Source organism: Phaseolus vulgaris, unplaced genomic scaffold (assembly GCF_000499845.2).
Source record: "Phaseolus vulgaris cultivar G19833 unplaced genomic scaffold, P. vulgaris v2.0 scaffold_293, whole genome shotgun sequence".
NCBI lineage: Eukaryota > Viridiplantae > Streptophyta > Magnoliopsida > Fabales > Fabaceae > Phaseolus > Phaseolus vulgaris.
In genome coordinates, this window is record NW_027174199.1 from 1 (window position 1) to 27,162 (window position 27,162).

General features: G+C 31.5%; 3 protein-coding genes across 3 annotated transcripts; all 3 read right to left on the minus strand.

Annotated features, from left to right (window-relative positions):
* Positions 1 to 3,621: 3,621 nt before the first annotated feature.
* LOC137817611 (non-specific phospholipase C1-like) lies at positions 3,622 to 7,621 on the minus strand. The gene is given in 4 exon segments (XM_068620887.1): positions 3,622 to 3,991; positions 3,994 to 4,101; positions 4,659 to 4,835; positions 6,419 to 7,621. Coding segments are annotated over 4 exon segments (1,575 nt in total). The 5' UTR covers positions 7,500 to 7,621; the 3' UTR covers positions 3,622 to 3,782.
* Positions 7,622 to 18,466: 10,845 nt separating this feature from the next.
* LOC137817612 (calmodulin-binding receptor-like cytoplasmic kinase 2) lies at positions 18,467 to 22,436 on the minus strand. Its single transcript, XM_068620888.1, has 6 exons — positions 21,684 to 22,436; positions 21,225 to 21,466; positions 20,893 to 21,058; positions 20,506 to 20,595; positions 20,051 to 20,349; positions 18,467 to 19,159 (listed from the first exon to the last, which is right to left on the minus strand). Exons 1-6 carry the CDS (start codon positions 21,916 to 21,918, stop codon positions 18,836 to 18,838), a joined length of 1,356 nt encoding a protein of 451 aa, XP_068476989.1. The 5' UTR covers positions 21,919 to 22,436; the 3' UTR covers positions 18,467 to 18,835.
* Positions 22,437 to 26,736: 4,300 nt separating this feature from the next.
* On the minus strand, positions 26,737 to 27,158 carry LOC137817613 (histone H4-like; the record flags this gene model as incomplete). The annotated part of the gene is made up of 1 exon (XM_068620889.1): positions 26,737 to 27,158. A coding segment is annotated over one exon (252 nt), but the record flags the coding sequence as incomplete, so codon positions are not given.
* Between the last annotated feature and the right edge of the window lie 4 nt (positions 27,159 to 27,162).

Here is a 27,162-nt window from a genome sequence, read left to right on the forward strand (position 1 = left end):
TTTTATAAAATTTACTTAGTTATAGAGACCTATGTAACTTTTACTGTACAAATACAATTTTAGAGAGCGTTATTTTCACTTCCATATTTGATATTCACTTTTATTCGGATAGCATTGTACTTTACTCCAATTGAGCGTCAAGAGTCTTTTATAAATGGACTCTTTGACATTTAGGCTCTGTTTGGATTAGGGAGGGAATGTGTGAGGATTTGAGGGAGTGGATGTGTGAGGGTGTTTGGATTGGGTATGTTAGGGTGGATGTGTGAGGAAGTTTATGGGAGTTTGTGAGTGATGTGATGTGGTTATGAGGAATTTTAATTTTTTTTAAAGGTGTGAAATGTTACTTTACAGATTAACCCTTGCCTATTAAAAAAATTAATTAAAATGAGTTGTTTTTGTTTAAAAATGAAAAACTTTCACACATTTCGTAGATTTAAAATTATAATTAAAAAATATATGTTAAATGTAAATATGTATAATATAAAAACTATAATTAGAAAAAATATGTATTCAACAAATTAAATAAAAACAAAACTTCAAGTAATAAAATTGAAAAATAAATCAAACATTATATAATAAAAAGTTATTTTTTAATATTAAAAACCCTCTAGAAATGAAAAATAAAATACAGAACAACAAATATAACGTAATTAACAATAAAAAAATTTCATAAAAATTTATAAAATAATTATAACTCATATAACTATATATAGAAATATTTTAATAAAATAACAAAATAAAAATAAAAAAAAATTTCAATTTCTTTAAATATTAACATTACTATAAAATTAAAAATAAATCATCTTATATAAATAAAAATTACTATTTTTTAATATTAAAAACCTCACAATAAACAATCTAAAAAATACAACAGTAACAAAAATATAACTTAATTAACCATAGAAAGGATTCCATAAAAATTATAATAAAAATAAGGATAAAACGTATTAGTAGTATAATCCGATATAGTTCAATAATTATTATTATTATTTTGTTTTATTAAATATTTGTGTTAGTTAAATTTATTTAATAACTACTAATAGGTCAAGAAAAGACATAAAATCAATTTTTATCACCATGGGTATCCCTTTTCAGAGAATATGCTTTTGCATGCATGAGTCATTTAAAAAGTATTGTGCTCATTAAACCAAATAAAACATTTACATAATATATTTATATATTAATTATATTTTCAGTTTCTAATGAATAATTTAAGTTAGAATAAAATTATTTCAAGTGATGGATTGTTTTTAGGGATTTTTGTATTAAATAAATTAAATATTTAGTATAAAATAAAATGAAAATGTTTAGTATAACCTTTTGGTGATGACCATGATCCAACCGAGGTAATATTTTCAATTTTAATTAGATATATATTTATTTTCTTTTAAAAAAACTAAATCAACCACATTTAATAAAATATCTAATTAGAACTTGAAAATAGGTATCACCTGATCTACTTAATACTAATATATAAATGGAAGATTTTATTTAACTATTTTTTACACTGATTTATATATTTTATAAAATAATAAACAAACTTAAACTTCCTTAAAATTTATTATGATTTGTTTCTTCATTTTAAATATTATATATATATATATATATTTAACATTGTACAATAATTTTTTTAAAATACTAATACATTCAAATGAGGGTAAATTTGAAATAAGGGATGCTGACATGGCTTTCCCTCTTCTCTTCATTTTGAGGGGAGAGGATATTTACTGTTCACAGGTTTCCTCTCCTTCACTTCCCTGCACATCCCTTGATCCAAACCATGGATATCCACTCATTTCTCTTGAACAGTACATCCATGGAAGCAAACAAGGGGTTAGTGATAAGCTCAAGTCCTATAAAAGAATTGGCTTCACCAACAACTCATACTCAACATCTGGGAGGCCCAACGTCAATCCAATAAAAGTGGGGTTCGTGGTCTTTTTTATTGAATGGTGAATTACTTGTATGCAAAGATTGTTTCTTCCTACATCTCTATCTATCTGTTCTTCTCCACCTTCATAAATTTTTTATATCCCTCTGTAATTTATGGATTACGTAATCCGGAAGTCTTTTTTTTAAATTGTAATTAGCTTATGAATTATGTAATCCAAAAACCTTTTTTCAAATGCATGTTTGGATTACATAATCCGGAAGCTACTCTCAAATCCAAACTATACCACTTTTAAAAATATATTTCGGATTACATAATCTATAAGTTATTTTCGAATTCAAAATTAACTTTTGAATTATGTGATCCAAAGTATGGAGGTGACACAAAAAGGATAAAAAGGTATTTTCATGATTTGTAGGAGTGACAGAAGAACATATGTGAGGTGCAGGAAAAAATAGTCGTATGCAAATTGGAAGTAGGTCCAATTAAATTAAAGAGGAGAGAGCAAAATGAAACCCACTATCGTGTTTTTATGTTTGGAATTTCTTCCTACACCATATTAATTCTAACCTGCGCCCTTCATTTTTCTAAATTTCCAAAATTACCTTTATTCCAGATTTAAAATTCAGTAAATATAATTCAAAATGAAAACTACATTCCGGATAAAAAAGAAAAAAAAAATTAAAATACATTTTGGATACAAATTTCTGGAATAATGTGTTCTAGATATCTAAATCCAGAATATTTTTGGATAAAATGTTCCAGAAGTAATTTTTATTTATACCTCCCTTTTATTTAAGGTTATTTTCGTCATTTTGGAGGGATATTTTTGTCATTTTAAATAAGAGGTTGGGTGCATGTTGAAAATTGATATGGTGAGGGAGAATTTATTACCTTTATGTTTTCCAAATTTTCGATTTCTTTTGCTTAATGTACTCCTTGTTTTAAAACTCCACCCCAAGCATTTTGTTCTCTTTTTAAAAGTCTGAGCCATTCGTTAGGCCCAGCATTTTATTATTTGAACACTTTTAGGCTGGCCCAGAAATTTGCTATTTGCCCTCACTCTTTTAGAGCAAATTCTCCTTGCACCTCAATGCTATTTGCTATTTGAGGGTTTTGGCCTTGTTTGGGTCACTTCTTTTTAATTTTGAGCTTTCTCTGTCACTGTTTGTTTTGCAAAGAAAACAATTTCAAACAGGATTTGAAAATATGATAATTAATCACATTTAATCATACGCATGTAGATTTATTTGTTTCCTTAATCATAGATAATTTGATCATTTAATATAAATCATTTCTAAACATGGAATATAGTCATTGAAGAACGTTTTGAACACTTGTTATTATCTAAAAAAATCTTTGATTGCTACTTCTTGATAATGGCTTAAAACTAAGTTAATGGTTTAAACTAAGTTAATAAAACAATCTATCATGAGACTTGTTCTACGCACTTTTAAATAATCTCAAAAAAAAATTAAACCTCCAATATATATTGTTATAAATAGAAAAGAAAAATTAATCATTTTAAAAAATTGAAGTGAAAAAAAAAAACTAAAATTTGTAACTTTTAATAGATTTTTGGTAATAGACAAAGAATATAAAAAAGAGAGTATTAGTGGTAATAGATAAAGAATATAAAAAAAGAGTATCAGTGCTAGGATTCTTTTTAAAAACAGTTTACATGAATACAGTAAAATTCTTTTTCAATTAAGAACAATCAACCACTATAATGGTGATGAATAACTGACTGTTCAAGATGAACAAAATCAATCAATTATCTGGTTAATTGTTCTTGAACTGAAAATACTTCTAATAATTTCAATATTGTTTTTCTTATACATTATATTGAATATGCTAAATATATATACTATATTTACAGAGGTGTGTGAGATCAGTATGATTCTACATGTTTTTGGTCATCTCCCACTGCAACTCTGCTTGTAAGAGAAGGCCTCATTGTGACAATTGCTGATTCATTAGCCCCAGCTTTAAGAGCAGCTTTTGCAGCTTCCAGGAACCTCTTCACTGCATCTTCTGCATACCTGTTTGCTTCTTTCACAGTCATACTTTTACCAATGTTTGGGTAAGAGTTGAGTACTAATCACCATTGAGCTGGGATGCAAGCTGGATCAATTCCACTTGGAATTCTGAAAGACTTGAGTTTTCTCTTGGTCCATGATCCCTTAGGGTCTTCATCTCCGGAAGAGTTTTACATAAATAACCATAATGCATGAATTAAATAAATCACTTGCATCAAACAATTCTTAATACGAAATGACAGATGAAAAGCTTTGTGTGCTCTATTTTGGATGCACACTGTTGGTGTTTCAATATACTTCCAAATCTGGTTTACATATAGACAAAAGTGGCAACTTACTAGTTTTTTCTCAATGCAGCTACATAGGAAATTTCCAAGACTGCATTCAAGCATGGCTTGCCTAGCACTAGACTATTGTCTATATTAGGTTTACTACAATGGATGGAAATTTCAGAGTGTATTACAAGTATCTTGAGTTTGCCAAAAGAACAACAAATTGTGAAGTTTTTGAGCTTGTAAAGTTATGAAGCTAGCTTTTGAAGATAGACCAGATTTTCACACACAATCATTTCTGGTCAGGAAAGGGTTGCTTTAATTGGATGCTTGGATAAGAGACTAACAAATGAATTCAACAAAGCATGTAGTAGTTCAAAAGGCATTGATTGCTACCATAACAGAGTACCAAGAATGCTGGAATCAGATGTAAATATCAAAGAAGTAGATGCAAACCTGGACAATCGTCACGAGGAGTATCTCGAAAGTGAAAGTACTTTTCAAAGGTACCAGCCCATGCATCTCTCTTCGTCAAGAAATTGGATTTTAAATTGAAAAGCTTCTTTACTGTGGCTGGAATTGACGAATGCTCGTACTGAGAATATGGGGTTGGACCCTCTGCTTCATGAATCACTGCAAAAAAATAAAAAAATAGCATCTCAGAATCAACCTTTTTTAAGTGGCTATGGATCCTTGACCAAGAGACTTATTATTTTTATAACAACATGAAGAAAACCAAGACTGATGAATCATCCTTTTTTAAGCTAATTAGCATCATCAATGGTCTCACATGCTCTGAGTTATGCAGTTTATAAAGAAAACATTTCATCCAGCGATAGATCAAACTTAGATTCCTTTAGCACAATATGATAAGGAGCTTCTGGTTCAGATCACATAACAAATTCATTTCATGCCTTTTTTGAGGATTTTTGTATGTTGCGTGGAGTAGAACTATTTCTCATCATTATCACATATTCCATATTTGGCCTCAAGCAATAAGCTACTATCTTACAACTCACAAACCTACGAGCATATGAGAAGTGAGAACTACAGTATACACAAAGATTATCAAAGCTTGTTCTCAGCATATTACGCAAGTACACAGGAGCATAAAATTCAGTACATCATTTTGAAGTAATACAAAAAAATTCCCATTGATACTTATAAAATGGTACACACACATAACTCCATCAAGTGCAAAAGTGAGTAGATTCATAAAATAATATCTCAAAACTCCAATATCAGTACCCACATACAAGCCAATTAACTCTATGTCAAGACCCAAAATGACATCAACATAGGCATGTACTGTACAAATCCAACTAAAGCAATCAGATATTAATTAATTGATGTCCTTAAAACTCCATCACGAACCAAATAAACCTAAACTTCATGCACGAGTATACTTGAACCAAGCCGAAATGTACAATACAATTCAACTACCCAAAACAAACCAAACTGCATCACAATTCCAAGACCAACAACAAAACACACTCAGCAGCACGAAGTCAAAAATCCCCGAGCAACCCAACAAAGCCAAAACGCATTCAACAAACTGAATCAATAAAACCAAAACAGAACTCATCAAGAGCCCAAGACCTTGTTTGATTACTGATTTCTAAAATTTGTTTGTCTCAACACATCTGCCATGAAATTTGTCCAACATTTTAATATTAAAATTAATAAATTAAAAACATGACTGAAATTTCATCTAGTTTTGAGTTAAATCAGATCCACATCTGAAAGTGTTTTGTCCCACGATCACATCTCTATTTTCTAAACATTTGTTCCCTGAAAACAAGACGAAAAAAATCTACCTATTTCCGTTCTTAGGATTTTTAAAACACTCCTTCTAGAAATAATATTCAAATATCATTCAAATAACAGTTTTTTAAAATCAGACAAAACCAAATCATCTCAATTATCCAATACAACCACAAAAGCTCAAATACTTATATAAAAGTTGTCCCCTAAACACTAGAACAGGTAAAAAAACAGTTTTTCAAACAAAAGGCAAGATCTCAGTTCACCACCACAACCTCTGGATGAGAACACTACAGATATCAAAGTTCATTAAAACAGCTGATTTACAAGCAATTTTCAAATTTGCATAAAAATCATCATAAAAAAAACAGTTTTTTAAGCAAAACCCAAATCATCTGAAATCGGAATTAACGAACTAAACTTGAAAAAGCTCAAAACTTTCCACCACATACCAGTACCCTTCTCGATCCAAGGTGAGATAAGAAAAGTGGGGACCCTGACCCCCAACCTATCAAACCCAAAGTAATAGGGGGGAGGTCCAATGATCCCATCAGGGTTAGGCACACCCTCCACCGGCGTAGCCACATGATCGTAAAACCCTCCATGCTCATCATACGTAATCAACACTGCCATCTCCTTCCACTGAGGACTCTTCCTCAAAATCTCATACACCTCCTTAACAAACATCTGCCCCTCCGCCACGTCATGGGAGGGGTGGTCGTCGTTGGCCGGAAAAACCTCCACATCGAAGTACCTCTGTTCCACCACCACATAGTTCGGGAGATTCCCCCTCTGGGCGTGCTTCCTGAACTTGAGAGCGTAGTCATGGAACTTGACCGCGTTCTTGAGCTTGCGGAGGCTCTTGAAGAAGAGCGTGGCGGGGATGTTCTGGTAGTAGATGCCGAAGGTGAGGCCGTTCTCATTGAGGGAGTCGAAGATGGTTTTCTGGGGGAAGCCAAGGACGAGGTTCTTGCGGACGTTGCTCATGGCGCCGTGGGAGGTGGCGGAGTGGACGTAGAACCGGTTCGGTTGGGTCGAAGCCGGAACCGAAGCGAACCACTTGTCGAAAACGGCGAAGTGGGTGGCGAGTTTGGTGTAGACGGGGAGGGTTTCGGGTTTGAAGCCGCTCATGACGGTTTTGCCCATGCCAGGGAGGATGGACTCGGCTTGCTGCGCGAAGCCGTTCATTGGGGCCGGATTTAGTGTCGTCTCGTTGGATCCGAAGATTTGCTCGCGGATGGCTTGGAACGAATGGCCGGGGTCGGCGTCGATGAAGAGGGCGTCGTCGGAGACGGTGACGGCGGGGGAGGCGGCGTCCTCGACGGAGAGAGGGTTCGATTCGGAACCGGTGAGGCCGTCGATGTCGGGGCGCGAGGGTTTGAGCCAGCCGAGGACGTGGTCAAAGGAGCGGTTCTCCATCACTATCACCACCACGGTTTTGATCGGACTGGAGAATTTGTGCTTCTTTCCGACACTGACGGAGACTAGGAGGAAGAGAAGGAAAATAGATACGAAAACTTGCCGGAGATCCATCTCCGGTGACCGGAATTAGAGAAACAGTGAAGAAAAAGTTTTAGTAATAAGTTAAAGTTGCTTGGTTGAGGTGATAAAGGAGTTGCAGTTAAGTTACTTAATTAAGAGGCGGGTGAGAGTGAGGGGTAATAATGGAAAACACGACACTGCATTGGATATGCTTTCAAATTAAGGATCTTTTGTTCCTGTCTTTGTCTTTTGCTTTTCTACGAAACACCCAAGAATCTGGACCTTTTATTAATTTTAATATCTTTTTATATATAAATTATGACAAATGTTTAAACATATACTCTCTGCTTGTTTGTAATTGGATATGCAATTTTGTGTGAACAAAAACAATATATTCTTGGAATAATTCTAATTATAACCATCACAGTTTTGTTGTTTGTGAAAAAAAAAATATTTTACTCAAGTCTTACTTGAAAGTCAAGAGAAAAAACAAAAAAAAAGGAGGATGACCATGATGTACTTTTTCAATCATTTTGAAATTAAAATCATGTCTTATGGGTGTATAAATAAATAATCTGTAAAATGAAATGAAGTGTGGATGTAGAAAAAAAGTATTCAAATTTCATTGAGAAAAGGTGTTGTTAGGGTTTGGTAGAAAGGGACCTATATATTGCAATAAATAAAAGTTGAAATTTCTGGTAAACAATAATTTGATCATGTTTGATATTGTGGTGTAATGTTAAAATAGGCATTTGTGTAAAATAAGAGGAATAGTTGGACCAATAAAAACTTAAGATTTCAATAAATGTTAAAAAAATCTTAGTTTAATCTTCCAAATTTACATCATTAGCTCTTTAAAAAGTCTCGTACTAAATTAATTATCTAAAACTAATTATCATTTCAAAGGGATTGTAAATGGAAATTTAACTTAGACTAGATTGAGTTTTATGAAATTATATATCACACTACAGGTTAAGTCTAATTGATGTGTATCCTTTTTAGAGGCTTAAACCTAGACTTTTAGTAAAGCTTTCTAAATAAGTCAACAATAAATTAATTAATCTAATATATATATATATAAGTATTTCAATATTTTTAAGTTGTTAAATAAAATACGTAAATATATAATTTCAAATTATTATATCTTAAAAAAAGTGATACAATGATACTTAAATACGTTGATAACTATTTGTTATTAGCAAACTGACCTAAGTATAGTCTTTTTTTTTATTAGAATAATATATATATTTGTTAAAAATTTCACATCAATAAATGAAAACATTTTATATAATTGGGTATAAACCTTAGCTTATCAACTTTGTAAGGTTGAGTTATGTTTAAAGTCTATTTCTTAAGATATCATAACCATTCAGAATTTATCATAGTGAGAGTTTCTTGGACTTATCCGATCATTCGTTATCGAGTCACTATTATCCATTTTTAAGTATATGGTTTCGCACACAAATTTGAAGATTTTGGTGTGTGTTAGAGATCTCACACCTACGTAAGGACATTCCACAATATATAAGTGGATGCAAATTTTACTTTATAAACTAGTTTTGTAAGGTTAAATTAGACTTAAAATTTACTTCTTAATATAATATAATAAAAATATTATCATTTAAAAAAATTACTATTGAATAAATTTGTTAACTTTTATATTAACACTATTTGCTTTTAAATTCTTTAAATAAATCAGATTTAAAGAATGAACCTTGATTATTTGGTAAATGAGTTTAAATATTGTTTACGAACTAAGTATGTGAAACACCTTTAAAATATGAGAAGTTAATGAAAAATTAATAGGTATAAATACCGACAAATCATATTTATAAAATAAGATACGTATATTTATTTATTTATTTTGCGAATCATGAGAGTAAAGCTCAAAATCTAAATTTAGAATATTAATCCCAATGAATTAAGTGTTAAGAGAATAATGACCATTTGGTAAAAAACCAATGAAATTTATAAATTGATATAAAAGTTCAAAATATAAATTTAGAATATTAATCCCAATGGATTAAGTGAAATTTATAAATTGATATAAAAGTTCAAAATCTAAATTTAGAATATTAATCCCAATGGATTAAGTGTTCAGATAATAATGACCATTTGCTAAAAAACCTATGAAATTTATAAATTGATATAAAAGTTCAAAATCTAAATTTAGAATATTAATCCCAATGGATTAAGTGTTAAGAGAATAATGACCGTTTGCTAAAAAACCTGTGAAAGTTATAAATTGATATATTTTTTCTCTCTTTTACTACTCAACAACAAAACATTCAAACCATTTAAACACTTTTATAATACTGTCAATATATTGGTGGGGGAAAACTAATGGTATCCTTAATCAACCATAATATAAAATAAATCCAAAAAATTAGAAAAAATTATTAACAATTAGATTATTCATACATTTGCAAAGAAAAAATACCAAAATATTTTGTAAAATACAATATCATTTATAGTTTTTTATAATAGGTATACAACCTTCATATTAGCATAAAATATCTGATTCAAATTAAACTTTGTTGTATGAGTACAAGTCATTTTGTATTTGAAAGAATACTTTTAACCTATTATATAAAATAAATCTTCCTATAACTCTAAGTCTTGTTTGGGTTAAACAACATATGAGAATTGGATTTAAAATTATTTGAAATGAAAGTGTAAAGAAAATTAATTTTAATTAAGATATTTAGAGTGGATTTGTAGAAAAAAATTATTAAAGTTGGTGAGTAACATAATGGATATGATTGAATTTTTAAGTTTTTTAAAATATTAAAATTTATAAATTTATAAATTTACTTATGTGTTTAAAAATAATTATAAAATAAAATATGAGATAATTCAAATATATTTATAAAAATCAGTCAAAGATATATTGTATGAGAAAATTAATATTAAATATATATAAATTAAGAAAATAAAATAGTATTTTTATGAGTATATATTAATTAGTCAAAAAAAAACAGTAAAACAATGAGTGTGCTAAAAAAGGAAGGATAGAAAGGTAAAAACACAAAATTTATGTGACTTTCACTAAGGGTGTGTTTGGATTAGAGGGTGTGGGGGAGAGGTAAGTTGAAGGTGAGTGAGAGTGGAAGTGTGAAGAAAGTGGGAAAAAAGTTGAGGTTGTTTGGATTGGGGTATGTCAGAGGGGATGTGTGAGGAAAGTTTATTGAAAATTGTGAGTGAAGTGATAGTTGTAAGAATATTATAAATTATTTTGAATAGTAAAGTTTGTGAGATTACAATTTTACCCTTGTATATAAAAAAAGAATAAATAATGATTAATCATATTTCATATTTTAGTTAATTATAATTTAAAATTAAAGTATAATTATATTATTTAACATTTTATTAATTAAAGTATTTTTATTTAAGTTAATTTATTTACATAATTTTAATATTATAAATGATTTTATAAATTATGTTATGTTATATATATACAAATATATATAAATTAATTTTAATAATAATTTTCATTATTTATGAATAGCAAAATGAATATATTTTAAAAAGAAAATAGAAATTTAGAATATAACATGAATATTAAGTAGGTGTCAAATATATAATATAAAGTCATTACATGAAGAACATAATGTTGATTTTGGCTTAATCCCAAGTCCCACATCGGTGGGTTCATTGTTTGGGAAGGAGGTTTGAGGGTTATAAATTAAACTCTCCTCCTTCACTGATATATATCCCAATTTGTAATATCTTCTCTCATAGTAATAAAAGTGAGCTGTTTTTGCTATGCTCGGAGATTAGGCTAAACAGGCCGAACTCCGTTAACAATTTTCGGGTGTGTTCTTTCCTCTTTATCTCTTTTATTATTCCGCTTTATTTATTCAATATTATTTGTCGGGTAGCTCTGTTAGGGTTTGTTTTAGTGGGAAAATTACCCGTTTTTCCCAACAAGTGGTATCAGAGCCGAAGGTTCGCCTTGGGTTGTTTGAAATTATTTGTAATATTGAATATTATATTGTGAGTCTGTAATGGCAAATTCGGATCAAGAAGGGAAGGCTCTGCAAGATGCAAATGTTGCAGAAAGCAAAAGTGATGTGTTGATTGTTCGCTTTCAGCATCATTGCATCCAATGAGTGGATATTGGATTCAGGTTGTACCTATCATATGTGTCCCATTCGGGAATGGTTCTTTGATTTTCAAGAACTGATGGCGGGGTTATTTACATGGGTAAATGATAATCCATGTAAGACAGTCGGGATAGGTTCAATCAAGTTGCGGAATCACGATGGATCCACCAGAATTTTTGCGGGATGTACGGTACGTGCCAAAGTTGAAGAAGAATCTCATCTCATTGGGGGCTTTAGAATCTAAAGGCCTAGTTGTGACGATGCGAGATGGAATTCTTAAAGCAACTTCAGGAGCACTGGTGATGTTGAAAGGGTGAGGAAGAACAATTTGTATTACTACCAAGGTATACAGTGGTGGGGACAGTAGCGGCAACAACTTCTAGCACTAGAAGGATGCTGAGGCAACGAAGTTGTGGCATATGAGGTTGGACATGCTAGAGAGAATCCTTGCAAATTCTTACCAAGCAAGGATTGTTGAAAGGTACGAGGCTTGCAAACTTGAATTTTGTGAGCATTGTGTTCTGGGAAAACAACGAAGAGTGAAGTTTGGCACTGCAATTCACAATACCAAGGGTATTCTGGATATGTGCATTCAGATGTGTGGGGACCTGCCAAGACTCGTCAATCGGAGGTAGGCATTATTTTGTCACTTTTGTTGATGATTTTTCCAGGAGAGTTTGGGTGTTTACTATGAAGAACAAAATGATGTGCTTGGAATTTTCCTTAAGTGGAAAGCTCAAGTTGAAAACCAGACAGGAGGAAGATTAAGGTTCTCCGAACAGATAATGGAGAGAATACAAGAGTGATCCGTTCCTGAAGGTATGCCAAGATTGTGGCATAGTTCGGCACTTCACTGTTAGAAAAACACCACGCAGAATGGGGTTTCGGAGCGTATGAACAAGACACTTGTGGAGAAAGTTCGTTGTATGTTGTCTAATGCTGAGTTAGGCAGAGAGTTTTGGGCTGAGGCTGTGACATACGTTCAACATCTCGTCAATCATTTGCCATCATCTGCTATAGATGGCAAACCCCGTTAGAGGTATGGTCTGGAAAACCTGCAACTGATTATGATTCTTTGCATGTTTTTGGTTCTATGCATATTATCATGTGATTGAATCAAAGTTGGATCCACGGGCAAAGAAAGCTCTTTTCATGGGCTTTAGTCCTGGAGTGAAGGGATACCGTTTGTGGTGTCTAGAGGCAAAGAAGACGATTATCAGCAGGGATGTTACCTTTGATGAATCTGCCATGTTAAAGAAGGTAAATCCAGAAGGAGCTGATAGTACTCCGCAACAGGTGGAGTGTGCCCGAAGCAGGTGGAGTTTGAGCCGACAGTGTGATCCCAACACGAAATACCACAAGTGACTTCCTATGGCAGAAGAAGAGTCAGATGAGGAAGAGGTTCCTACCCAAGAATCTCAACAGCAATCAGTGCCAATTGCAGTTAGAAGACAGAGACGAGATATTCAGAAGCCTGCTCGTTTCATGGATATGGTTGCCTATGCACTTCCAGTTGTTGATGACATTCCATCCACTTACCCAGAAGCCATTTTGAGTTCAGAGAGTGGTAATTGGGCAGGTGCGATGGAAGAGGAGATGCAATCTTTGAATAAGAACAAGACGTGGAAGCTGGCACAATTACCAAAAGGTAAAAAGGCAATTGGGTGCAAATGGGTATTTGCAAAGAAAGAAGGATTTCCTAATAAAGAAGATGTTCGCTACAAGGCAAGGTTGGTTGCTAAAGGTTTTGCTCAGAGGGAGGGAATTGATTATAATGAGGTATTTTCTCCAGTTGTTAAACATTCCTCCATTCGAATTTTGTTGGCCTTGGTAGCACAGTTGAATTTGGAGCTGCTCAACTTGATGTAAAGACCGCGTTCCTACACGGTGATTTGGAGGAGGAAATCTATATGACTCAACCAGAAGGATACAAGGTTGATGGTAAAGAAGATTGGGTTTGTAAACTTAGCAATCGTTGTACGGTCTGAACAATCTCCGAGACAGTGGTACAAACGATTTGATAAGTTCATGAAGGATCAGAAGTACAAGAGAAGCAAATATGATCACTGTGTGTATTTGCGCAGACTTGAAGATGGTTCCTACATTTACTTACTCTTATATGTTGATGATATGCTGATTGCAGCAAAGAGCCAAGTTGAGATTGACAGGTTAAAGGCTCAGTTGAGTAAAGAGTTCGAGATGAAGGATTTGGGGGAGCCAAGAAGATTCTCGGCATGGAGATAAACAGGGACAGAGAGAGAGGGGAAAACTTGGCTGTCACAGAAGCAGTATTTGCAGAAGGTACTACAACGTTTTGGTATACACGAAGATACAAACCTGTAAGTACCCACTTGCTCCTCATTTGAAATTGAGTAGCCGTTTATCTCCGACGACTAATGAAGAACGAGAATACATGGCGAAAGTCCCATATGCAAATGCAGTTGGAAGCTTGATGTATGCAATGGTGTGTACAAGACCAGATATTTCACAGGCTGTGAGTGTTGTTAGCAGGTACATGCATGATCCGGGCAAGGGTCATTGGGCAAGCTGTGAGATGGATTCTACGGTACCTCCAAAAATACCTTAGATGTTGGATGACATTTGACAGATGATCACTTGGTCAATGCTAGTTGGTATTGTGGATTCTGATTATGCATGATTTGGATACCGACGGTCTACTGGCTATTGTTCACTTTAGCAAAGGCCAGTTAGTTGGAAGTCTACCTTGCAGTCTACGGTGGCTTTGTTTCGACAGAGGCAGAGATATGGCGATTACAGGGTGTGAAGGAAGCAATTTGGTCATGGGTTGCTTAAGACTTGGGAGTTTGGTCAGAAACAACTTGAGTTATATTCTGACAGTCAGAGTGCTATTCATTTAGCAACGAATCAAGTCTTTCATGCCAACGGACGAAGCACATTGAGTTCGCTATCATTTTGTGCGTGAGATTCTCGAAGAAGAGGAGATTGTTCTCCAGAAGATTCACACTACAGAGAATCCTGCAGATATGCTCACCAAGGTGGTTACAAGGACCAGTTTGAACACTGTTTAGACTTGGTTAATATCTTGCACATTTGAAGTTGGCGCCCGGAGGCGCAAATTTGAAGCACTGTAAAGTTTGTTTTTGTTATGGTTTGAGAAGATTTGTTTTAGGTGGGACTTGAAATTAAGCCAAGGTGGAGATTTGTTGATTTTGGCTTAATCCCAAGTCCCACATCGGTGGGTTCATTGTTTGGGAAGGAGGTTTGAGGGTTATAAATTAAACTCTCCTCCTTCACTGATATATATCCCAATTTGTAATATCTTCTCTCATAGTAATAAAGTGAGCTGTTTTTGCTGTGCTCGGAGATTAGGCTAAACAGGCCGAACTCCGTAACAATTTTCGGGTGTGTTCTTTCCTCTTTATCTCTTTTATTATTCCGCTTTATTTATTCAATATTATTTGTCGGGTAGCTCTGTTAGGGTTTTGTTTTAGTGGGAAAATTACCCGTTTTTCCCAACACATAATAATGTTAATTAGAAAATATTATGTTAGTAGGCAAAAAACAAGCATAATCGATTATGACATAAATAATCGATTATGACCCTTTTCCACACTTCAGATAATCGATTATGGGTTGAAATTTTTACAGATAATCGATTACTAACTTTGCTTAATCGATTATCTTCACCATAATCGATTATGTGACCAGTTCTAATTCAGCCATAATCGATTAAGCACCATTCAAAGACATGGTCTCACCTCAGAGGAACCCACAGATGAACCCAGATGAACCACGGAGATGAACCCAGGACGTGAGATGAACAAGCTATACGTAACTTAAGCCCCTACCACAAACTATGATGGCTTACGAATCTTTCCAACCACACTACACTACACTCTCTAATGGCTCGCTTTTTCTTTGCTTTTCTGTGAATGGAGGAACCACCTTCATGCTTCGCTTAATATAGCCAGCTTCATTCCACACCCACCTACCTCACCCACTGCATTCACTCACTTTCACACTTTCACACGGTCAAACGATTCCTGAGCCAAGTCAGGAATCTGATGCTTTCATGTGGCATGCATGCAGGGGCACTGTTCAGCACAAAAGCAAGGGCACCAAGTAACTTACTATGAATGACGTGGCACTCCCTCTCCTCAGCTCAACTTTCTCTTCATCTTTGGAGAGAACCGAAATTCACTCCCATTTCTCTTTCCTTCCACCTCACTCGCAACAATTCATGGATCCAAATGGGGTGGTGTTGTGACTTCCGTCGTCGACAACAGGACCACCCCTGGAAGCAAACAAGCCCTAATTACTAATACTTCGTGTATGTGTGAGAGAGGAGTCCATTTACTCACAACCTCTTTTTTCAAGCTCACACTCTCTCTAAGCAAACACACAGTGTAAATGTTCCTTTTGAAAACATGCATTTTATTATCAATTAAAGTTAAAAAAAAATACAAATTTGAAGTGATCTCATGAGTTTCTATACGATTTTATGATTTAATGAAAAGAGTGAGTTAGATAGTGATATTTATATCTATTTTTTTGTTTTTTATTAGTCAAATATGAATTAAATTTGGTGGGATGGTAGTGGCATTTGAGATAATAACTACCCATACACTAGAATTTTTTTCTAATATTTTATATAATTTTAATATTAAAATTAATAATTTTATTTATATATAAAAATTATAAATTGATGAAATGAAATTAAATATAGTGCATAAGCTTAAAGATATATTAATGAATTTAATATAAAATAACATAAATAAATAAAAATATATGATAAATTTTTGTGATATAATATATTACAATACAATAACAATACATACCAATAATTGAACAAATATATTATATAAACAATTATCTATACTATGTTCCATAATGTATTTATAGTGAAAATGAAGTCCTCTTCACTAACCTCATGTTATCTTCATGCTGTAGTTTAATCCGCAAAAAAACTCTCAGAAAAATTATTACAATTAAAAACAAATTCATTATACTATTACCAAGTACAACTATTGCAAAAAACTATCAATGTGTGTTTCTTCCATAAACATATTGTAAGCAAAATCATATTATAAGAAAGAGTGCGGTGATATTTATATCTATTTTTTGTTTTTTTAATTAGTTAAATATGAATTAAATTTTGGTGGGATGGTAGTGGCATTTGGATAATAATACTGTGAAGTTTGTTTGCACATGAATACCCATCAACCAATTGGCCATTGATGAATATCCCATTATGAGGAGGTGGATTTAGATATGAGGTGACTTCTTCAATAAAACAAAAAAATTCTTTATAATTTTTCTTTTATATTTCAAAGAATGGAACACTTTCTTGTTCATTCTCTTGTCCAATAGCATATTCCTTCTTTGGATTTTGGTGGGGGAGATGTCACTTCATCAACCCTTACCTCAACATTTTAATATAATGCAAAAGGTTATCCTCATTTCATTAATATATATTATATATAAACTTTTATTTGTGTATATTTTAAATTGTTCATTGATATTTAAATTTTTGTCACTACTTGATTTTATGTTATTTTAACATCAAATATCGTTTTGTGTAATTTCAGTCTCTTTAATATATGATATTTTATTTTAATCTTAATCTTAATATAGGTCAATAATGATAGGTTTAACCAAAATAATTAAAATTAGCAATGAATTTTTTTTTTATTTTTTGGAAAAATATTATAATAAAAATTATATTAAAAAAATTTAAAACATATTTAAAGCCTTAAAAAAATTATAAATTTATATATTTAACTATGGATAAATGTATGTCATATTAGGGAAGAGTATGAAAAGGATGTTGATAAGTCCTTAAAGTTTTCTCAACAAAATGAAAAATCTATGATTGGAATATATTATTGTCTTTATGATTGTTGTTTAAATCATATGTGATCTTAGGTAGATACGTGATAAAGTGTTTATCTTTGATATAGTGTTATAGAATCTTGACATGACATGGAGAAATATTAGACATTTCAATTATGTTACCAATAACAACAAATCTTGAAGAAGGGGTGAACGATCATTTAGAGAAGATGTACATAAAGTTGGTGAACAAAAATTTGAAAAATCATGTGTATGATGCTTTTAAGTCTGAGCAACAATTATACCTAAGATGTAGTAACTTACACTATTATTAGCAACTTTAAGATTGTTTATTTTAAAAAAGAAAGAAATAGATCGATTCACATCTAAATTTTTATTATTAAAGGTTTAAAGAATCACTAGCTTACCCTACTTTCTACTTTTTGTTGTTTTTTTTATAGATTTAATTACCTTATTTATTCCTACATTTAGGGTCAATATTCAATTTTGTACAGTGGTTTTAAAAAAAATCAATTTGGTCTCTATGTTTTTTAAAATATATCCAAAATGGTCATTTTCGTTAAGTCTCCAAAATGACGTACATAATTCTTGAAATATGTGTTATTTATATTACCTTCGTGGACTTTCCTTAATGGGCCAGATTTAGGAAGTTGGACCGCGTTTAGGGCTACATTACCTAACTCTTAGTCGCAGATTAGTTTCATTAACTTGGTTTAAGCGTAACTGAATTTCAAATGTCGTCGACCCACTTCAGTGAATCATGATATCGATCGGCTCATTAGTGAAAAACAAGACATGAAATCAGTCGTACAGTTCTCACCAATACAAAAATTAATTATAAGACTCGTAAAAAGTAAAGATTCATTCAGTGTAGCTCCATTATCTAGTTTCAAAATTTAAACATTTTCTATCTTATTAAGACCACTTGAAACATATACGGGTGATAATGATGGTGAATCAACAAGGCATTGGCATGGAATTTGGTACTAAAATTCAAACTCATCATTTTTTTAAATTGAACCACAAATAAATAAACTCCATGTTAATCATAATAACTTCCTCAAAACTACAATCATATTATTGAAGTCAAATAATAGATTCTCGCTTTTATAATATAAAAAAATAAATTTTCACTGTTTATTGTTTACAACAGACTTTACAAAACACCCCAAGCTATCATATTATACAGAATAGAAGACAAAACTAGCATACCCTGAAATTCAAGCTGTGAGTTTCTCTTAACTTGGCAATCTCACCCATTTGGGTTGCAAGCAAATCACACCTTTCCGTCTCAACAATCTAAAACCTTGAGAATTTCAAAATGGAAGAGGGAAAACATTGTGAAACTAACAGCTTCAAGAAATTAACATGATACAAACAAGAGTTGTAGTGGACATGTGTTCACTATTTGAACAATCAATGAACAAACTTTCAATGTGAAATTGGTTATGCAGATACAAATTTATAGCCTTTACCATCTTGAATACCATATGTCTTATGCCTATTCTTCCTGCCATCTCTTCGAGGGAAATCTGCAGAATGGTGAGAACCATTATGAGTACGAGAAGATGCTCTATCTGTAAAATCTTTGCGGATTTCCCACAGAACCTCTACACAACTCTGCATAGATGGCCGTGATCGCCTCACTGGTGCAAGGCATTGGAAAGCTAGCTTGAGAACCTTTTGTACTGCTTTGTTTGAGGCTGGATTTCTCTTTAGTCTTTGATCCATGGCAATCACAATTTCTCCTTCTTTCAGCATCTGCATTGCCTGCATTGCATGTAAACTATATCAGCTCAAGGTTCATTGAAGTGTATTATATTCTCACAATTTCAATGCAATGATCACTATAAAACACAAAGCAAGTGGCATGCTGTGGTCTGCTTTCTATGTTGTTTGCCCATCTAATTCAATTTCATAAACAAACAAACTAATAGCTTCGCAGAAACATGAGGTTAGCTGATCAAATTTAGCAAGGATCTATGGATCTAATATACTCTTTGTTCAACAAACATTGCTCTACCATAATTTCTTTCCATATCTTCAATGATGATGCCTCTGCCTTGATGAATATTATATATTTTACAAGATGGATTCTGGTTCAAATTGAGGATAAGATTAAACTTAATTATCAAAACTAGAAAGGTATACCCAGTCATGGCCAATACCCAGTAGAATGATTGCATAATCAGACTCCCATGTAGGACTTCAAAACACAAAACTTGTGCCTTAAACTTTCTTGAAGAGAATAATTATCAAAACATCAATAAATGAAAATATAAGTCCACTGATAGGGTAATCACAGTAAGAAACTTGCTGTGAACAGAGATACTAATTCAACTTCTTTGGCATTAGATTAGTTTATCTCTATGCTTTTCATTAATTAACTGCACACTTACAAACAAAATCAACAATGCTTTTAATAGTTCAAAATGCTTCCTGGGACAACTTAGTTACTTGATACATACTTCAAAACAAAAAGAAAAGCAAATGTCAATCACAAGCTCTAACATCTATTTCTTGAATAATCCACTAACCACACTGTGCGTGCTTAGAATAGGGAGGATGTGCAAAAAAAAATTATGTCTTCTAAACTCGCATGACACATGTTCTTATAACTTGGTCTTTTTGCAATGCATTTGGTAGATTGGACCAACTTACCCATTTAATTGTAACTCTCTCACTAAGAGGTTTCTTTGGTTCAACTGGATATCGTCCTGTCATCATTTCAACAAGCAACACACCAAAAGAATAGACATCACTCTTTTCAGATAGATGTTGCGTTCGCATGTAGTCAGGATCTAAGTAGCCAGCTGTTCCTTTGATTTGAGTTGAAATATGGGTTGCAGCAGGGTCTTCTGCACCCTTCCGAGCAAAACCAAAGTCTGCTACTTTGGCCCTTAGTTTATCAGTGATTAAGATATTTGATGCTTTGATGTCCCTATGAATAATTGGATGATCTGTCAATCAAACACATACATTCAGGCATTAAGAGCACAAACAAGGCTAAATTATTACTTTATCAGGAATACATGTAGATACAGTGCAATAATTAAGCCATCCAAATTTGTTGTGACATATTTCTTATTTTGTAATCTAATTCCAATGATACATACCTGTGTACATGTGAAGGTAAGTAATTCCATGAGCTACATCAATGGCTATGTCCAGACGCTCACCAATTTCTAGTCCATTTCCCCGAATACCTGCATTAACAAGTGACAATTTATTTGTATGTCAATATTGGCCACATATTAAGTTCATGTTTTGCAAAAACAACCAGTATCTTGCTTCTACAAAAACTAAGTTTTTAGACAAAATTTGACTTTTGAAGACAGCCAAACATGTCACAAAGTTGAGTTTATTCTTCAAACTGGTTTGGAACATCCACACCGAAAACCAAAAATTGCTTATAGTATTTGATAACTGTACCACATGGCAGTATATAGACTATGAGGAGGGATTTCTGAAATCATTAGAGTTCCTTTATAAACTGGGCTTACCATCTAAATGGTCTCGAAGAGTTCCATTACTAACATATTCAAGAACAATAATCTTTTCATCTCCATGCTCCAAATACCCACGCCACCTTACAAGGTTCCTGTGCTCAATATTTGACAAGGTTTTTATTTCATTCTTGAACTCAGCTACGTTCTTGTTCTGTAAATCCTGCCAAAAGAACTTCCCTACATAAGGCTCATTGATGAAAGCTAAAAAAAAAAATATGATCAGTCCTACATATGATGAATATGCTTCTCTTACATCAACTTCAATCACAATTGAAAAAGGTTTAGAAATGTGAAATAAGAAGAAGATGAACATCATTATGTCATACCTTATTGGCACGCTTCACAGCCACGAGGGATCCATCGTAAAGCCTTCCCTTATACACTGTACCAAACGCGCCTTCCCCAATCTTATTGTCTGGAGAGAACTTTGCTGTTGCCTTGTAAATTTCCTCAAAGGTGAAGTTCCCAATTCCAAGGTGACTACTTGAAGTGCCAGATGATGGAGAGGATTGAGATAATACCCCTTTTGATGAACTCCTAGAACTATCAGAGGATACATCTGTGGAAGCTGCAAATTTCAATAAATTTTAGTTTTGGAAAAACACATCAGAACGCAATCTCACAAACACATGATCATGCCCTAACCTAAATAGAATACCCTAAAGCATTTTTCAATTTTTAGATAAATAAAGGGTTGACTTGACCATGAACAAAAACACGGTGAAATCAATTCACATAACCAAATTGCAGAAAAGAAAGCACAAATCTTCATTCTTCAAACTTACACGATACCCCTCCAACTTTGTGTGTACCCTTTCTGTCATCACTTTGGGGGGCTTCTGGGGCAGATTTTCTTTTCCCAGATAGAAAAGATGAAAAAAAATTCTTGAAATATGTCAGAAAAGTATGGTTCTCAACACTGTGCCTCTGTGTGCCATTTCCTGCCCCTCTCTCTTGGACACCAACATTCCTTTTTCTTTTATCAGATTGATGCAAACTGTGGCCTGGTGTTTTCTTCATTTGCAGAAGCTAATGCTATTCCATATCAGCTCTTATAACCAAATATTAAAAGGAATATGATCTCATTGGCTTCCCTTTCAGGCATTTTGTTCTTCCGATGTGAATTTCCTTTCTGCAACTTGAAGTTATTATTATAATAAAAAAACCTACCTTTTTACATCCCACTAGTCAAAGGATCACCTGCCAAGAAAAAAAAAACCATTAAAACCATTCTAAGTCCATGGCTAGCTGGAGTTTGACCGGAATGTGCCAGTCAGAGTCACCACGCGGTTTTTCTTTGATCCTTCCTAATGAACAAATTGTTATAAACTATTGCAATGTTTCTCATATTATGTGTCTTTTAGAGGTAACATGACCATGAAAGATTCAAGTTACTGACTATCATCAAACGAATTTTTGTTATTAAAAAAATCTTTAACAGTGAATCTGGTTTTTTTATTCTGAAAAGTGGTTCTGTTTAAGTATTTGGATGAGATTTTAGTAATTGAGAAATGAATAATCAACATTTCTTTATTTCTAATGTGCAAATATTTTGAAATGAATACTTATATACGTATGAACAAAACAAATTACCAATTAGGTCACTGTTTATACAGATGGGTCCAGTCTGCAAAAGTTAGAAGTAGTAGTAGCAGATGTTACATGACTAAGTATTATTATTGGTGTTTTGTTATTGGTATTCATAATTTTTTGATTTGAAAAGAATGATTCTTTTTTCAGAAAGAAAAAACTGAGACCAAGAAACTATTGATGCACAAGATGAGTTGTTAGTCAGAAAGTATGACCATGGTTGTTCTTTGTCTTGTAGTGGAAGAAAAGATGTTGTTTGAGGATTCCAGGAAATTGACAGACAATTTCTAGGTACGAGGAAGGACAAAAACATTGACGGAAGTGAATCTTAAGACCCCAAGAATGACATGTGATTGATTTACAATATCACTATACAAAAGAGCCTCATCTAAACAGTGACTAAGTAACTAGATCATCACCAGTTTTGAATTGCAGCGTTGAATATGCTTCTGATTCAAACAAAACGAGAGAGTTATAAAACAGAAAAAGTCACTTACGAAATTCAATCAGAAAAAGTCACTAGAGAAATTCAAACAGAAAAAAGTGAATAAGATAAACAATATTTAAAGATAAACAATGTTTGAAGTTAGAGTCTTAAAGTTTATTCACTATCGGTGTCGAATTATCAGTGTAATTAAATATTGGAAACTAGTAAAATACAATATTTTTTCTTCCTTCATGTTTTTTTAATACCAGTAATAAAAGAAACTATTGTTAATTGTGTGAATTAGTTAACGGAAGTATACTAAATTAAAAGTTTTGAAGTTAAATTCTAGATAATGAAGAAGAGTTTTATGGTTTATAATAATAATCCTATGTGATTTCTTTTTTTTAATAATGGGATACCTGCAAAATTATTATGAAGTTTAAGTTAATCTGATAATGATCTGAAAGTTAAAAAAAAATTGTGATTGTTTCCCTTATTTATATTTTTTGATTGAATCTTTAGTGTCATAAGTCTGATGTAGAGTCAAAAAAAGACTCAATCATGCTTTAATCATCTTTTACAAATAATATGACATACTATGACTAATGATGTTTTATGATCTTTTGTAATTTATGTTAGTTATTTCAAAAGATCGATGGTGTTATCGACTTATCAGTCTTTCATAACTTAACAAAAATATTTCTTATAAAAAAATACATTTAATTGTGTGATTAAAGAATTCATTTTTCTTGAAACTAATTTACACACATAATTGCATACAATATGATATAAAATTAATTTTATAAAAATCGATTCTATAAACAAATTAATTAAATTGTTAATCCACAAGAAAAATCTTGATTGTTAGCTTTGAGTTAAGGTATCATAATATCTATGACAACAAAATTCTTAAACACTTGTTGAATCTATGAAGCGCGACAGTTTGAAAGCCCATGGGAGGGGGTTGAACTTAAGTTATGGATTGTTCATTAGAACAAGTGTCACTTCAATAGAAAAAAAATCGAAACTATGTTATTGGCATGACTCACCTATGACCATGTGTGAACCCTACTCACTAATTTAAAGAAAAATTCATTAATACTATATTTTGTAACATTTTTATAAGTATGTTTCTTATTATTCAAAATTATTAAAATTACAGAAAACATGAGAAAGACACGAATTTGATTTAGACCTATCTATTCTCTTCATTAACTTCAACGTAACGTTTGGGGATAATTGAACCGCTTTGGTTGACATTTTTTTGCTTAGACCACTATATGAGTAGTTATAATTTTTAATTAATAGGCCATTTATTTAATTTAGTCTTATAGCCAAGCAACTTTGTTCATTGTTGAACATTCAGATAGTTTATAAGTAAAAAATAATATTACTTTTCTAAATCGATTTTCTTGAGTTAAATTATATCCAAATTCGTATTTAGTATAGGTAATAATAAATATTAGTTCACAATTTTTTTAATCTATAGTTAATATATATTTATTCAAAACAGACCAACTTTATTGTGGTCCAACGGGCCAGAAGGACAAACTGAACCATAAAATAGATGTGGCTTCTTCCTGCACATCCATAGGTTCTTACTGTACCCATAAAATTTGTAATTCTTCCAAAAGTATTCTTATGTAACAAAATTGAAGTGTTTAAAGGTTTGGTTATGGCGATTTTTTTTTTATATTTTTAATTATATAATTCAATTATTTTTTAGATTAAAAATTCTGGAATTAATTAAAATATATGTGCATCTTATAGATTAGTCAATTTAAAACTTGTTCCGAACCCAGTAAAATATTATGGATTAATATATTATAAATTGCATAATTCTAAAACTAATTTATGATTGTTTTGTAGATTGTGTTTTCCAGATTACATATCCATAATCTTTAAGTATTTTTAGAATAATTTTTAAATTATGTAATTTAAATTGTGTTTAAAAATAAATCACGTTCAAATGAATGACAAATGCAAAAAAGCTGTAAAATACAAATGAAAAACCAATATTTTCTACAAATGCAATATTACTGCACCACAAACGGTATAAAGAACCACTTAAAAAAACCTTCAACGAACACAAATGGAGTGCTAAAGACTGAGGGGTGCTGTGGAGAAAAAAATTTAGGATTTTTTAATATTTTTACTAAAAAATAACGTAGTTTCATTTGACGTATGCGATGCTAGAAATTATGGAGGTGTAGAAAGAAACAGTCTAAAACAGATAGGGACAAAAGAAATTTGGACCGATCCAACAACTCTTTAAACCCAAATCTAATTTAAGATTAATCAAATACTCCTGAATCATTTATCTATTATGGTTTTTTTCTAAAACTGGTCAATTTTTTTATTTTCCCAAAATGGAAAAAAAAATTCTTAAAAGGAGTAATTAAAAAAAAATAAAAAATCACATAAACAATTTCTAATATTATAATTTAGAAATAAAATAAATAAAATCTTATTTCTGAAATACGATTTCATTATAAATGTTTTCTGTATTTTAATAAAAAATAATATATATTTTCCTATATTATAATATAAATATTAAAAATATATATAATAACTAATTTTTATATATGTGATATGTTTATAATATTTAAATATATATATTTTTAGTATTTAAAATTAAAATAATATAAAAAAATAAATTTAATTTATTATATAACAATTTTTATATATAATTAAAGAAAATTAAGTTTTTATTAAATATTTTTTAAACTAAATAAGTTTTCATAAAATATTTCATATATTTTAAATACTGTTGAATTTTATCCTATCTAAAATTAAGATTATTAGCCTATTTATGTAACATCGAATTTCATTCAAAATCTTACATAAAAAATCAAACTAACTAACAATTAATTATATACATAAAAAAATTAATTAACCTTTTTAAATAAAATTGAGCATATGAGTAATAATAGAATATAAACTTTTGAACATATCAAATAATAATAATAGAATATAAACATTTGAATTATTTTTGAACTTTTATGACAATAAGTTTTCAATTAGCATTCTCCATCTTAACTTTCCATTCCGTTGAGTTACTGGTTTACTTTAACATTTCAAATTTAGAATTTTACTAACTTAATTTTTCATTATAAATTAAATTTACTTTATCTAATTTCTTAAAATTATTACTTATATTATTTTATAATATTTTTTAATTTAAATAATAATAATAATATTATAAATATATCACACATACGAATTCACGAATTCAGTTCATTATAATTTATATTATATCAGAAAACGTAATGTATATTAATTTATATTATAATATAAGAAAGATGAAATCTTATTTCACAAATACAATCTTAATTTTACTATTTTTTTAAACTTTATATATTAAAATATATTATGATATTAAGAAACGTAAAATACGATTTCTTTTTTATATTGTATTTCATATATACGATTTTTAAACTTTGATACAATTTTAATTTTAGTACTTTTTAAACTTTATATATTAAAATATATTACAATATTAGAAAACGTAAAATACGATTTCTTTTTTAAATTGTATTTCATATATACAATTTTTTAAATATGTGTATACAGTTGGCGATTTCTCTTTATTAATATCCTAGTTTCATTCCATGTTGTCGATTTACTAATTTCGAATATAATTTTGTTTTCCTATTTTTTGTAAAATAAAAACAAATTTACAGCAGTTTTGTAAAAAAACCTCTATTGTGCATCACCGCACCATAAACAACATAGCAAGCATAATCGGAATAAAAATAGTTCAATATTATACTTTCATTCTTGACAACTAAATCTAGAGAATAAATCTTTACGCCACAACATGAACAAAACAATACCCTTCGTTTAACTTCAATTGAACTTGCACAGGTCTCGTTCATACCTGCACAGAATATGACCAAAGTTTACAGGTATCCATGAAGTAAACATCACATGAAATTAGCAGAACAAGAAGTTTTACTCTAAAACACAATGTAATAGATCTAACAATTCTTCATCCTCCGAAACCGTAGAGAGTCCTTCCTTGTCTTTTGAGTGCATAAACAACATCCATAGCAGTAACAGTCTTCCTCCTAGCATGCTCAGTGTAGGTAACTGCATCACGAATTACATTCTCCAAGAAGATTTTGAGAACACCTCTGGTCTCCTCATATATCAAACCGCTGATCCTCTTGACGCCACCTCTTCTTGCCAACCTACGAATGGCAGGCTTGGTTATTCCCTGGATGTTATCGCGAAGCACCTTCCTG

Bases quoted from the DNA above. Each gene is read 5' to 3' on its own strand.
- LOC137817612 (XM_068620888.1), bottom strand. From the start codon at position 21,918: ATGAAGAAAACACCAGGCCACAGTTTGCATCAATCTGATAAAAGAAAA. The intron at 21,059-21,224 runs GTATGACATAAT...TTCTTTTGGCAG, and splicing joins CTGTGAAGCGTGCCAATAAG to GATTTACAGAACAAGAACGT. The intron at 19,160-20,050 runs GTAAGTTGGTCC...CATGCAATGCAG, and splicing joins AGAGAGTTACAATTAAATGG to GCAATGCAGATGCTGAAAGA.